The sequence below is a fragment of the Calonectris borealis genome, chromosome 17 (genome assembly GCF_964195595.1).
Source record: "Calonectris borealis chromosome 17, bCalBor7.hap1.2, whole genome shotgun sequence".
Classification (NCBI taxonomy): Eukaryota; Metazoa; Chordata; class Aves; order Procellariiformes; family Procellariidae; genus Calonectris; species Calonectris borealis.
The window spans coordinates 17,391,881-17,404,874 of record NC_134328.1 but is presented as its reverse complement, the minus strand read 5'-3'; the positions used below and the strand labels follow the sequence as shown (position 1 = coordinate 17,404,874).

The 12,994-nt window shown below is 43.2% G+C and overlaps 1 protein-coding gene across 2 annotated transcripts; it reads right to left on the bottom strand.

The window, feature by feature from the left end:
* Positions 1-1,705: 1,705 nt before the first annotated feature.
* MAPRE1 (microtubule associated protein RP/EB family member 1) lies at positions 1,706-12,672 on the bottom strand. 2 transcript variants are annotated; one of them, XM_075166929.1, is made up of 7 exons: positions 12,546-12,672; positions 11,603-11,726; positions 8,142-8,287; positions 6,741-6,945; positions 6,248-6,357; positions 5,434-5,586; positions 1,706-5,028 (listed from the first exon to the last, which is right to left on the bottom strand). In XM_075166929.1, the coding sequence occupies exons 2-7, from the start codon at positions 11,721-11,723 to the stop codon at positions 4,972-4,974; spliced, it is 792 nt and encodes a 263-aa protein (XP_075023030.1). In that variant the 5' UTR covers positions 11,724-11,726; positions 12,546-12,672; the 3' UTR covers positions 1,706-4,971. The 2 variants fall into 2 exon arrangements, with proteins under 2 accessions (XP_075023030.1, XP_075023031.1); XM_075166930.1 differs by lacking the exon at positions 12,546-12,672 and adding an exon at positions 11,988-12,098.
* Between the last annotated feature and the right edge of the window lie 322 nt (positions 12,673-12,994).

The window sequence follows — 12,994 nt, the reverse complement described above, 5'->3', positions numbered from 1 at the left end:
CATAAATACCAATCTGCGGATCTTTGAATATGTCGAGATTTATACCCATGCTGTCCCATGAGATTTAATGCCTCCTGAATGTCCACTCATCCTTATGCATCCCCCGGGGACAAAATCAGAGTCGGAGCACTATGAGAAGATTGACAGACAACCATTTTACGAAATTATTTTCAAGAGGAAAATGTCTGCAAAACATCTCTCAGACTTAAAAAAAAAAGCTACACCAGTTCATGTTTCCTACAGTTCTGACAGGTCAGCCAAAGATGTTTTTTACATATATATACACACACATTACATATTTATATATAGTATTTTAATATTATTAGATATTTATTGCCGTATTATTTAAATATTTATATTTTGGTTTAATAAATATTTATACATATAATTATATATCGATATGTTAAATATATATATTATTTAAAGGCCATAGTTCAAAAAGCCAGCCAGCTGTGTTGAAAAAGAGAGAAGAGTACTTTTTATAGAAGTGGCCTTTGCCTCTTCAAAGCTGGGATTGCCTTCTGGGAACTTTCTTTATGGTCTTAGAAAATTTCAAGAGTTAAACTTAACTTTATTCCTTCTCTATTAAAGAGAAAAGAAAAACAAACATTTTTTTGGAAGATACAGATTGTCTGTCTTAATGACAGTGTAAGTATGCATATCCTCAAAAATACCATTTCTTCCAAATTGTCTGATCCTTCAGTCTAACAGGTATTATGCAAAAAAGTAAAACCCCTTTGTTTTCCATTTCTTTGGATGGACTTTGCCTGTATCAAAACTATCATCTTTTCTGCAGTACTGCTACCTAACCACATATTCCTTGTCCAGTATTTCTGTACCCATTATTCCTCTTTAGCCATAGAATACTGCACTTTTCCTTCCTTTCCTTGAAAGTGTTCTCCCACATCAGATTCCTTTCCAGTTTTATCTGTACCATTTCATGGCACGAGTTTGCTCCTATGTATTAATTTCTGTATATACCTTTCCTGTTCTCTAGCCACATTTGCTTAACACCCTTCCTTCCTCTGATTCTAGGCCCATTGCCAAAAATGCAATTTCTGTGAGGAACTGACAGTCACGGACAAAATCTCATCCCAGGAGATCTTACTTACCAACAGAGTTTATTCAGGTCTCCTTTCAGCAAAACCACAGTTTGCATTTTTGCTCCCTGCGTTCTAAGCATCATCAGCTACAGTATTGCACACTCATCCGAACTGCTTGCAATTTCATATTCCAATTAACCAGAAGTGACTTCGTCTCTCCTTGCTTTCTCTGCATTAAAAGATCAGTAAATTCTTTAGCTGTCCTGCTAACAAAGTGCAGGTGCCCTGATGCACATTCTTATCTCTGTCAGTAACCTGGGTTGTTTGCAGCCCCCGCAATAAGAGCCCATATGCTAAGCCCGTATTATTATCCTTTCTATTTCTTGCACTAGTATAGAAATAGAGAGGCATGGTCTGCGTACCACCAGGCTAGCTTGAAATCTACAGTACAGTCCTCATTAGGTTTACCCACTGACTTGCAAAAAATACCTTTCTCTTGTGAGAAGTAGATTCCAGCCTTACGCTTGGAAGGATGTTCTAAGAAGGAAAAACTCCCACTCCTGAAGGACACACATGTTCCTGTGAATGGACATTCGACTAGACAGACTACGAGATGACTGAGTGCTCAAGCAGTCACATTAGTGATATGATACAACAGCAAGTAAGTTTTTGGCCTTTATTTGAAGGCTTTTAACAGTTACAGTAAGAATTGTCATTGCAAACCAGGAATTTTTAAGAAATTGAACAATAAAAGTTAAAAAAACATCCACAAGTCCACCTGCAAGTAAGACATGTTGGTACAGAAAGGAGATGTGAGCTTTTGCTTCTTCCATTCTGTTCATTTTTCAAATATCTGATAAAACTAAGATACTAAGAAAGGTTGGATGCTATCAGAATTGTTCTGGCAGGTGAGCATTTAATATTTAACAGCATATACTGTACCAGTGTAACAGAGTAGCTATGTTAAGTCTATGGGTTTGAGTTGGGTTTATTGTTATTTTCTTCCCAAAAAGGACATTAAAAAACAGATTATGCCAAGATATCTATAATGTAGTCATAAGCTGACTACAAGACTTTGTCCCCATTCTATTTATAACTCGTCTTGGTAGCAAAGAAGTGATGTAAGCAATCGGAAATCCTAGCAGCATTTGACTTACAAGACTGCAGTTTCAATTTAGTTTTATAATGCACGTCCACACATTCAACAGTCTGACACGGCGCACTAGCAGTATTTCTGACTCATCATTCTCTTAGCGTAAAAAGATATTTACTTGCTTTGCTAACAGAGGTCAAGATCAACCTAATGCAGCCCATCTGATGGCCTGGGTGCCTCACAGTTCCACACATGCAATCCTGTTAAAGAGAGACTCGAAGCAACTAGGTCCCAGTGCGCAACTGGACTGCAAAGAGCAGACACCCAAGAAGTACTCTTCAAATTCAGCCACATACTATTGCCATCTTTTGCTTTGAGTTGCTGGAATAATGGAGTATTTAGAGTCGAAAAAATATGCTTCCGACCTCAAAGCAAGTAAGTAATGGTAAAGAAGATTTTATGTGCATCAAAACCCCCGTTCTACGTCTGCACTTCTGTAGTCCAACACCAGTTTTGCAATACCAGTAGGCAATGCCAGCAATGCCTATTCTTTAGAATAAGGCATCCATAGAGCACTTCGAGGGCAGGGAGGGTGTTCTCCAGCACGATACAGAAGCCCTGCAGGGAACACTTCCAATTTCCAGGTTAGATACGTCATGTAAGCACTTCTCTGAAGACGCTGGTCTGTGCACACGTCTGTGACAGTAACATTTAAGCTCATCTATGACACACACTTCAAAGGAAACAAATCAACTAAGTTTACAGTCAATCTGTTCATAGAGACTGGTGACAGATGCAGTTAACATCTTATTTGTTTATAACCAATAACCAGTGTTTTAGCAGTTTTAAAACTCTTTAAACACACTTAAAGTCACGTGACAGCATTCCTGTTATACAGCCCCATTCTCACACCGTGAGGAGGAGGAAGCCAACAATACACTCACAATTCATCCGCTTGTGGGAGGGGGAAAAAAAACCAAACCAAACCCAAAACTCAAGCAATGGTTTCCCCCAGCACACTCCAAGGAAAGTTTCAACATTACTGCTACTCAAGTTAGCAATGACTATAACTAGGACTAGGGAATGAAAGCTGATATTCCAGGTCCTGCAAACTTCATCATGAAAACTGTCACGAACTTTAGCTTTGCCTAATCATATCTGAAAGCACGAGAGACTCCAGTAGACATGACACTCTTGAAATACAGAACTTTATTTAGAAACTGCTTAAAATAGAAAAACCCTGTCAAGAAAAATCCAAGTCAAATATGGTTTCTCAGTAAAATGGAGTTTTAGGGCAACAAGTCTAAAAGGCCACAAGAGAAATAGCACCACTGCAATTTTAAACAATGGCTAGATACTTGCATTTTTGGCATTCACTGAATTTGGGTTTTTCTCTGAATTTCACAAAGATTCATGCACTACACAACAATTACCATAAAATGCTCTCCTACACACATTTTAGGACAAGCTACCACCAGAAACAAATGAATACAAGCACAACAGGACTGATCAATCTCAGTAGTGAAGGGGGATCAGAAGTCTTGCAGGATCTTGCCAAACACAACAGTAATGAGGGGCATGATAGCAAAAAAGGACAGTTAAGGAAAGTACTTTAAATATTAATATTTAAGTTAGTCTCAGTACTGTATTTTCTGCAATAACATTAGCTCTGTTAGCCAGCATCTTTTAGTTTTTACCCCAGAAGACTACTGAACTGGCAAGTATTATTAATAGATATGCCCTGGTTTGAAAGGGGGGCGGGGGGGAACAAAAAAAAAAAAGAAAGAAAAAAGAGACAGAAAAGTCATCATCCTCATGTGCTCAATTCACTTTCATTCTAAGATAGTTGCACAGTGCAAGTCCTGTTACAACTATTGGATTTGATCAGCATTCCTTGGGATGGGAAAGAGAAAAGAACAAGTGAGAGACCAAAAAGCATACCAACAAAAATAAAAAGAAACAGGACAAATAGAAACAAGAGCCAGGAAGGAAAATTACTTCTGAAGAACATTTTAGGCAGTAAGACTGGATGTCCTTTGCTCTTTTTGTTTTTCTTACAGAAAACACAGTACATTTTGGCAAAGTCATTAGCCACAATGCCACAGAAAAAGGCTTTAGCACTCTTCAAGGTAATTTATGTGTCTCAGCTGTTCATACTCCCTCTAATCTTGTGACAGGCAACGTTAAGGCCTATTTCATCAAGAACTAATCACTTAGTAAGCAGCTTTACGTAGGAATGGAGTTTTGTTTTAATAGCCCCTTTTGAGTACTTGCTGACAAAGTGAGATTGCCATGCAAGGCCTCTCAGACAGCAGTGAACGAAGTTAAACAAGCATCCACCCCAATATGAAGCACATAAAATCTCCTGTCACATTACTTCAATTTGGCATATGGAAGCATATTTTAAATACTCTTAAGGCATTTTATTATAATTTCTGTGCTGCAATTTCACATTAACTCAATCTTTCTGTGAGTCAGAGTCTTTAATTTCTCTACTACACACCACCCTAGATACAAAAAGAGTCTTCCCACAAACCAGTGTTTTACCAGCAAACCATTCTGCAACAAGTTCCAAATATTCAGCCTCTTGCTCCCTAAATATACCACTTAGATGTGAATACTGCTCTGCTACAAAGTGAGAAAGAGCTCCTAACTCAAACCCACTGTAAAAAGTGAAACTTCCGCAAAGTGCACTTTAAGAAGAGGTACTTTTTTTGCTTATGAAAAGAAACCAGTGAGTCCTCTAAGAATAAAGTGGAGTATTTTACAGTTAAGCACATGATCTGGGGCAAAGAATTCTGATGTTGCTGCTCTGCTGGTACAGTATGTGGTCTGTTAATACTCTTCTTGTTCCTCCTGCGGTGCTCCTTCGTCAGGTATCACAAAGCCTTCCTGAAGGGGAATAAAACAAGCGCTTTAATGAAAATCTGATGTCAAACCAGTTCCTGCTGCTCTGTATGCTCTTTTTTTTCCCCTTTTACTTAGGATAGATACCCTTAAGTCACCATTTACAGTGTCAAGATATATTACCAGAAGAGTTATTTTCCTCATCTTTGATCTATTTGTTACATATTCTTCATGAAAGGCTAACCTTGTTTGTTGCCTGACTATAATTATGTTATGTTATCTGTTCCTTTATTACAGGAAAAAGCTAGGCCATAAACCTAAAGGAAAAAAAAAAACCACCAAACCAAAAAACAACCAAGTAGAAATAGAGGGAGCCCTGGAAAGCAAACCAGCTTCCAATTATAAGGGGAGGGAGGAACTATGCAATACAATTTATACCAGATTACTTACATCTGTGGCATAAAGAATTTCCACAATCCTCTGCAACACTGGATCATTCTCCCCTTCATTTTCCTGGCAGATCAATTCAATGTTCCTCAATTTGCCAAAGTAGAAGTCTCTCTCCTTCTCCAGATCTTCAACAGTAAGTTTCAATACATTGATCTGCCAAGGGCATCAGTAGTAATTTATTCACCAAAGACAGAATTCAGTAGTATCTATCTTTTGGTGCCCAAAGTTCTGAGAAGGGTGTTAATATGCAAGGCACTTCAGAAGTAACCAAGATGGGGGGAGAAGGGGGACTGTGAGAGAAGGAAAAGGTCTATTTCTCAAATTGTAATATTATTGCCACAACAAACCACTTAGAAATTCTAAAGGCTTATTACGTGAAAGAGGTAAAGCGCTAACCGCCTGCAGTTTTCCCTGCTAACACATTCTTTCAAGACAACTCTCACGCTGATGGCAGTTTTAGTTGTATTACATTGAGTATTTCAGTGAAGTAGCAGCTGCTCATAGCTCAGTTGGAATGCTGTGATAGCTGCCACACAGCTGTGGAAATACTTAAAAACAATGCTATGTGTGATATGGCACACACTAGGTTTAAATGTCTGGGTACTCATGTACTGCAGAAGGGGTTTCGCTCCTATCAGGAGAGCAAGATCATTATAATGAAGGCTTCTGATTAAGTGATTTTAAATGAGCTTACTGTATTCAGATCATTTTCTTCCATCTGCCTGACCCAGTCATTTCACGCTATTAAAAAAAAAGTCTGCACATAGATCTATAAAGCACAGGTCAGTACACAGGGCCATTTTGGTCAACACACCTGCTCAATCAATCCTGCTGATTCATCATCTCCTGCAGCCTTCTTGACCATTCCAGTACCAGCTTTTGGAGTTGCTGCGGTCCTCTGTGTAACAATGGGCCTCTGTGGGGCTGCAAGATTAATTCAGCGTTAGTTCCTCCCAGAACATCTTTCTTCCTCCTATAAAGGTATCATCCCCCTTCCAAACATGCTTAGGCATGTAAGAGTTTGGAGATATGTTCCTTCCTTCTTCTTGACTCTGTGACATGTCCTTTTTTTTTTTTTTGGCATGTGTTGGCACCAATCCTTGCCATTTTCTCTTTTAGAGAAGATTGTTCTTTCTGTAGCTTCCAGATACCTGGGTACTACAGGATGACTCAGTGTTTGAAGTCTAGCATCTCTGAAACAAGATGCAAAATACTGTAATTTCATACACTGATTTTAAATAGCAACCCAGTCTTATTTTCCCCAGAGTTTTTAATGATCTAGATAATCTTTTAACTATTTTCTCTACCTGCACTGCTAGAACTGAGAGATTTCTTGGGTTTGTTCACAACTGGAGCAACAAGGTTTGGTGCTACTGTCTCTTGGCCTTGTCGAGCAGCAACAGGATCATACTCCTTCCCATCATAGTTTGCATCAAAAAATTTTTTGAACCACTGAACAAATTCAAAGTTGTCCTGAAATTTTCCTTTCACTAGTTTGTCCACAGGAATTATCTGGAGGGGGAAAAAAAAGTCAAACTCAGATTAAGGGTGAAAAACCTCTCTCTTTTTATATAAAGTTTTAAAATTAGTGCACTCAGAGATATGCAAATGCAATTCTTTGTCCAGTCTAGAGAAAATCCTCCTTGAACATAACTGTATGTCAAATAGTAGGATTTTTGCTAATAATTGGAATTAAAAACAAATCATGCTTTCACTGGGAGGGTTCAAATAATTTTAAATAATTCTGCAGCAAGGTTTCTGCTACACCAAGTTTCAAGACAAAACTTCTTCCTGTAAATTTGACGCTGGCTCATCCAGTGCTAGGTTTCATGAATCTGAGCTGCTAACACACTGAACTGCTACAAGATCTAAACATCACCTCTTTAGTAGATTACAATTACGGTTTCTCTGGAATGAGGAGTATAACTGAAGATTATTAAAAAGATGCAGCAAATTGTGAAGTCTTGTCTGTAGGCCTCGAGCTGAGAGCCCGTGACCTGGCAGGGGCCAGGAGCCATTACCATTACGTGATCATTCGACATTTGGAAGCATGGCTGGCTGTCCAGCTCTGGACATACTGCACAAGCTCCTTCCCCCAGGCAGAAAACCGACTAAGTGTGTGTGGAAGCTGCTAGCCAACACAGAATGAGATGCCTTCTTCAAGACAGGGAAAAGCATTAGCACAGAAATGTTCTGCATCATATCAAACATGCTGTCAATAACTATTACCTAGATAAATCACCCTTCCATAAGCATAACTATCATTCGATCCGAAAAAGTTTTTTCACAGATCTCATTTTCAATAGCTTAAAATTACATATGCTTGTACAGAGGAATTTGAAATCCTTAGGACTACCACACCAGCAGGTTATGGGAACATACCTGGTACAAAGACGGTTCAAACAGGAAGCTCAAGTAAACCTTATCTCATAGAAATTTCAATATTAGTCTGTGCTACATAAGTTGCACAGAATCAAAATGGAAAAATTCATCTCATCATTAAGAACTGGAAACCTAACCTTAGCTGGAGTAAAGCACATACTGTCCTAAATCAAGCGAGGACCCCAAGGCAAACCAAAACCAAAAGTTTTGCAATTTATAAACCAAAACAAAACTCTGTTCTCAGATTTTTTCAGCTCTGAATTTGAAAGTACATTCCATCTACTTTGCTATTAAGAGCACAGAGAATCATTTACAACCCAGCTTACTTTGTCAACACCCATTCGTTTAAAACCTGCTTGTAGAACCTTGAAGTTTTGAATGTACTCATGTTCCAATTTTGCTTGAAACTTCACTTTCTTGAGTGCTACAGAACCTGGGAAGAGCATATCCATGAACTGACAGTATGCAGCACCTGCCAAAAGAAAAAGAATACAAATCCCAGGATGAATCAAGTCAGCTCACTAGCCTACGTAAGTTACTTTTCAGCCAGATCAGCAAACTGACCTGACTCATTCCTCAGCTACACGATCCCTTAAAGGCAACAAAAGCAAGAAAACGGGAACCTTCAGTCTCCTGTTTTGGTGCAGCATGGCCATAAATAAGGTTAAGCGAGCTGCAGAACCAAACTTTTGGTCTCATGACTTGAACTCTTATGAACAAGAGCAATACTGCCTCCATAATTCCAAGAGAGAAAAAAAAAAAATCCAATGAGTAATCTGACTTTCCTTTCTTCACGGGTATCAGTGCAAATCTGAGATGTTACACATGTCCAACAGGCACATAAGCTAGTCTTACCAACACAAACAGAATTCACTAGAAAAATAATTATTCTAAAAGTTATGTTTAATCATTATTAAAATAGTGATACATTTACTTACTACAAACAGAACCTATACACAACTCAAGGTGCCCTCAAAGGTAAGAGGCCAAATTAAGCTGGGTTATATTTAAATCAAGCCTTAATCAAAGAACTGAAAGGAGACAGTGTTTCTTTCTATTAATTTTAAATCTTTCATGTCCTTCAACTCAGCTCTTACTGTAATAAGAGCAAAAGAGGGATTCAGTTCAGCCACAAAGAGTAGACAACCACCTCCAAAAAAATTAGCTTTGTAGAACATACACACCCATTAAAAAAAAGATATTATTCTTAAACTATATCCTCACTCTGCAGTGACGATATGCAACTGTATGCCACAGAAAATACAGGCACAACATTCTGAGCATTAGTCCCCCCACCAATGAATGAGTAATGGGAACCTTAACCTAAAACATCAACCAGCTACATGACAAGCTTTTGTGAGACAGCTAGAAGCCAAGAAGTAATACATCATGGTGTTGCCCTACACTAGTCCATTCATCTCAACCACAGGTGACAGAAAGTCCTATATTGTTCACTTTCTGTCAAGATATTTTGCAGGTCTTTGCGGCTCCCACTTTCACCTGCTACTAGAAGACTGCTGCTCATCCACTGGTGCAAATAAAAAAAAAGAAGAAAATCTTGCTGTTTGATCTCTGCTGCCTTTCAGTTCACTTGCTGAAGAACTCCAATGCCCAGCTCAAAAATAGATGACTTGCCAGAAATCAGGGTTTTGCTAACTATAGGTAGTCTGAGCAATAAGCATAATAAAAAAAGAGAGCTCACAGCATAAGCCAAAGGTCGTCTTTTGTGCATTTATGCAACCTCAAATTATTGCTGTCACTACCGCCCTTGCCAAAGGTAGCAAAGCAAGCTTGGAAACTGCCGTTTCCACATGACTATGACAGACAGTGGAAGCCACTTTCATACCTGCAGAGGCATGAAGTATTTTTGCAGACACAGGAAAGGAACATTACTCAGCGCACACTACATCAACAGCTCTCAGCCTTTTCCTAAAAACAGGTGCGCTGAAATTCTGCAGAGCCTGTATTAATTATCCTCATTTCTCAGAGACAGAGCTCTCGCAGCATTCAAGACTCACACCAATTCTAAGCAAAACTCAGCCATATAAACCAACGCTGCACACGACAGGTTTTTTAATCTGCCTATCTGAAAGCGGACAATGTTTATCATTTCCCTTACTTCTGTGGTTGTAGAGCTTTAGTTCCTTCACCCTTACAGTTTCTCTCCATCATCTCACTAGACAAAAGCCATTACAAATACCTGTCAGACGACTATTTTAAGTCCCCTACTTCTCTGTAATCTTTGTCAATGTTTCTTCCAAAGGCTGTTTTGACAGAATGTGCTGGTTTTGGCTGGGATAGAGTTAATTTTCTCCGTAGTAGCTAGTATGGGGCGATGTTTTGGATTTGTGCTGGAAACAGTGTTGATAACACAGGGATGTTTTCATTACTGCTGAGCAGTGCTTACACACAGTCAAGGCCTTTTCTGCTCCTCACCCCCCCCCCCCACCAGCGAGCAGGCTGGGGGTGCACAAGAAGTTGGGAGGGGACACAGCTGGGACAGCTGACCCCAACTGACCCAAGGGGTATTCCATACCATAAGACGTCATGCTCAGCATATAAAGCTGGGGGAAGAAGAAGGGGGAATGTTCGGAGTGATGGCGTCTGTCTTCCCAAGTAACCGTACGCATGATGGAGCCCTGCTTTCCTGGAGATGGCTGAACATCTGCCTGCCGATGGGAAGTAGGGAATGAATTCCTCATTTTGCCTTGTTTGCGTGCGCAGCTTTCGTTTTGCCTATTGAACTGTCTTTTTCTCAGCCCACGAGTTTTCTCACTTTTACCCTACCGATTCTCTCCCCCATCCCACTGGGGGGGAGTGAGCAAGCGGCTGGGTGGGGCTTAGTTGCCGGCTGAGGTTAAATCACAACACAGTCCCAAACTTATTTTAAATTTATTCCTCCTTTTTTCCACCTCCAGTTTCCACATCTCTCACTCTGTGAGCAACACCTTATCTCAAACTCACTGTATGAGCTGCACTTCCACTCTTCACCAAGTCCCTTTCACCTGCCTGATGCAGTTATCCAAATCGCCATCTTTTACCCAGGCTGCATTTTTAGCCTCGGGTTTTTTCAGCTCTTACTCCATAGATTATTAGTTTTTATTCATTTCTACAAGCCTCCTCCCACACACACACACATTCCTCCCCCGATGACATTTGCCTCCGTTTCAGTACCACAATCACTTCCCCTTTTCTGCCTACAACTCTATCTGAGATTCAGCTTTGCCAAAGTCAACTCAAGCCAAAGTAAGCTGGGGTGACACAGACCGACACGCTCCTTTACCATAAGGAGTTGTAAAATCCTGAAGGTGAACCCAAGAGTCACCAGTATGCCTTCCTCACCCTGCTCCCCTTCTGCCCACCCAGAATCTCCAGGCACCTCCCAAATCTCCTAGTAGTTCTCTTACATAAAAAATCACATTTGTTTACGCTAGTTATTATACTTGTAAGATAAGACTTATTCTATCCATCAAGACTAAATGCTTAATTCCTCATTGGAAAACACCCTCTCCTAAGAGTGTTTTTTTCACATTAACCCCCATTCCTTCTTATTGCATCTATGCTGCAGTGAGTCAGAAGAATATGCCTTTTCGTTATGCTTACATTATTAACAACCATTTCAATAAAACTCTAACCATAACCAGATTATAACACTGACCAGGAACCTGTTCATACCAGGAATTAAGCCAACAGCTTGGCTATAGAGGGCCAGCACGGTGCAACTGTACCTCTACAGAACTAGGGTGCACACCACATCTGGAATTCCCCTCATGCTGATCCCCCGTACCTGAGCATAGCTGTTCAATCTTCGTCAGCGTCAGCTGCAGAGACTCATTGATCCACGCGAGCATGTCATGTCGACTCAAGTTATCGCTGGTCACTGAAGTAGAATACACATTAACTGCCATTTTCTGAAAGACAGAACCAAAGGCGTAAGTACCACAAACGTTAATGCCGCACGTTTTCATCGCTTCTGTTAAGACAGGCTCACTGGGCTGCCGCGGAGGCGCTTCCTTTTGGGCCCTCATGACACAACGGCCAAGCGTAACATGATGCACAGGAAACGCGATGAAGCTGTCTGCTGCGAACAGCTGGGAGGACCTCATTCCCCCGCAACTGTAAAGGACGCGGTTTCGTGCTGTTTGAAGAAAAATTAGCACCAAGGCACTCACAGGGAAACTCTGATGAAAGGAATCACGGCTGCGGCGCGTTATTCATCCCTCTCATCCACGCCAACCGACCACGGCAGGAACACTTCCCGACCGACCACGGTATCTCCAGGGAGAAATACCAAGCGGCCGGTCCCCGCCCAGCCCCGCCAGCACAAAGCGGAGCCGCCGCGCTCGCTGCCCGGCCGCTGAGCCCCGGTGCAGCTGCCGCCGGGCAGGGCCGGCCGTGCCGCACGCCCCCGCCGCGGGCGGGGCACGGCCCGCGCCCCCCTCCCCCGCCGCCGCCGCCGCGCCTTCCCCCCGCCCGCCACGGCGGGCGCTCCGGTCTGCTCCGCCGCCGCCTGCCGCCGGGGCCCCGCGGCACCCCACGCCCGCGGAGGGGCGCGCCCGGGGCAGGCGCGGCCCGGCCCTGCAGGCCTCACGCCGGTCTCCTCACAGCCCGCCGGGCGCCAGCCCGCCCCGCGGCCGCTCCCCGAGCCCGGGCCCGGCCCCGGGCCCGCCCGCCTGCCGCCCGCGGCCCCGCCGCCGCCGCCGCCTCAGCGCCGCGGCCCGGCCCGTTACCTGCCCCGCTCTCGCCCCGTCTCCTCCGCGTTCAAACCGGCCCCGCCCGCCTGCCCGGGACCACGTCACTCGCACGCTACGCGCTCGCGTCACGCGCACGTCACGGCGGTTGCAGCGAGCGCCGCTCGTCGGCTCGGGACTGAGCAAGCCGCGCGGGGAGAGAGGTATGCGGTTGCTAGGGGGCGGGGAAACCCCCCGCGTTGCTACGGCGAGGCTCCGCCCACCCCCGCCCGCTGTCTTGCCTGCGATTGGCGGTGCCGCTAGCCCCGCCCACATGCTTGGGATCCCGCGTGCCGGTGGGGTCTCCCACGGCTCCGGCCCGAGGACCCGCGGTGGCGTCGGGGCCGTCGCAGGCCGCACCGGGCCCGGCCCGGCCGTGGCGGGGGGACGGGGACGGGGACGGGACGGGACGGGGCCAGCCCGGCCTGTCCCGTCCCCGTCCCCCCGCC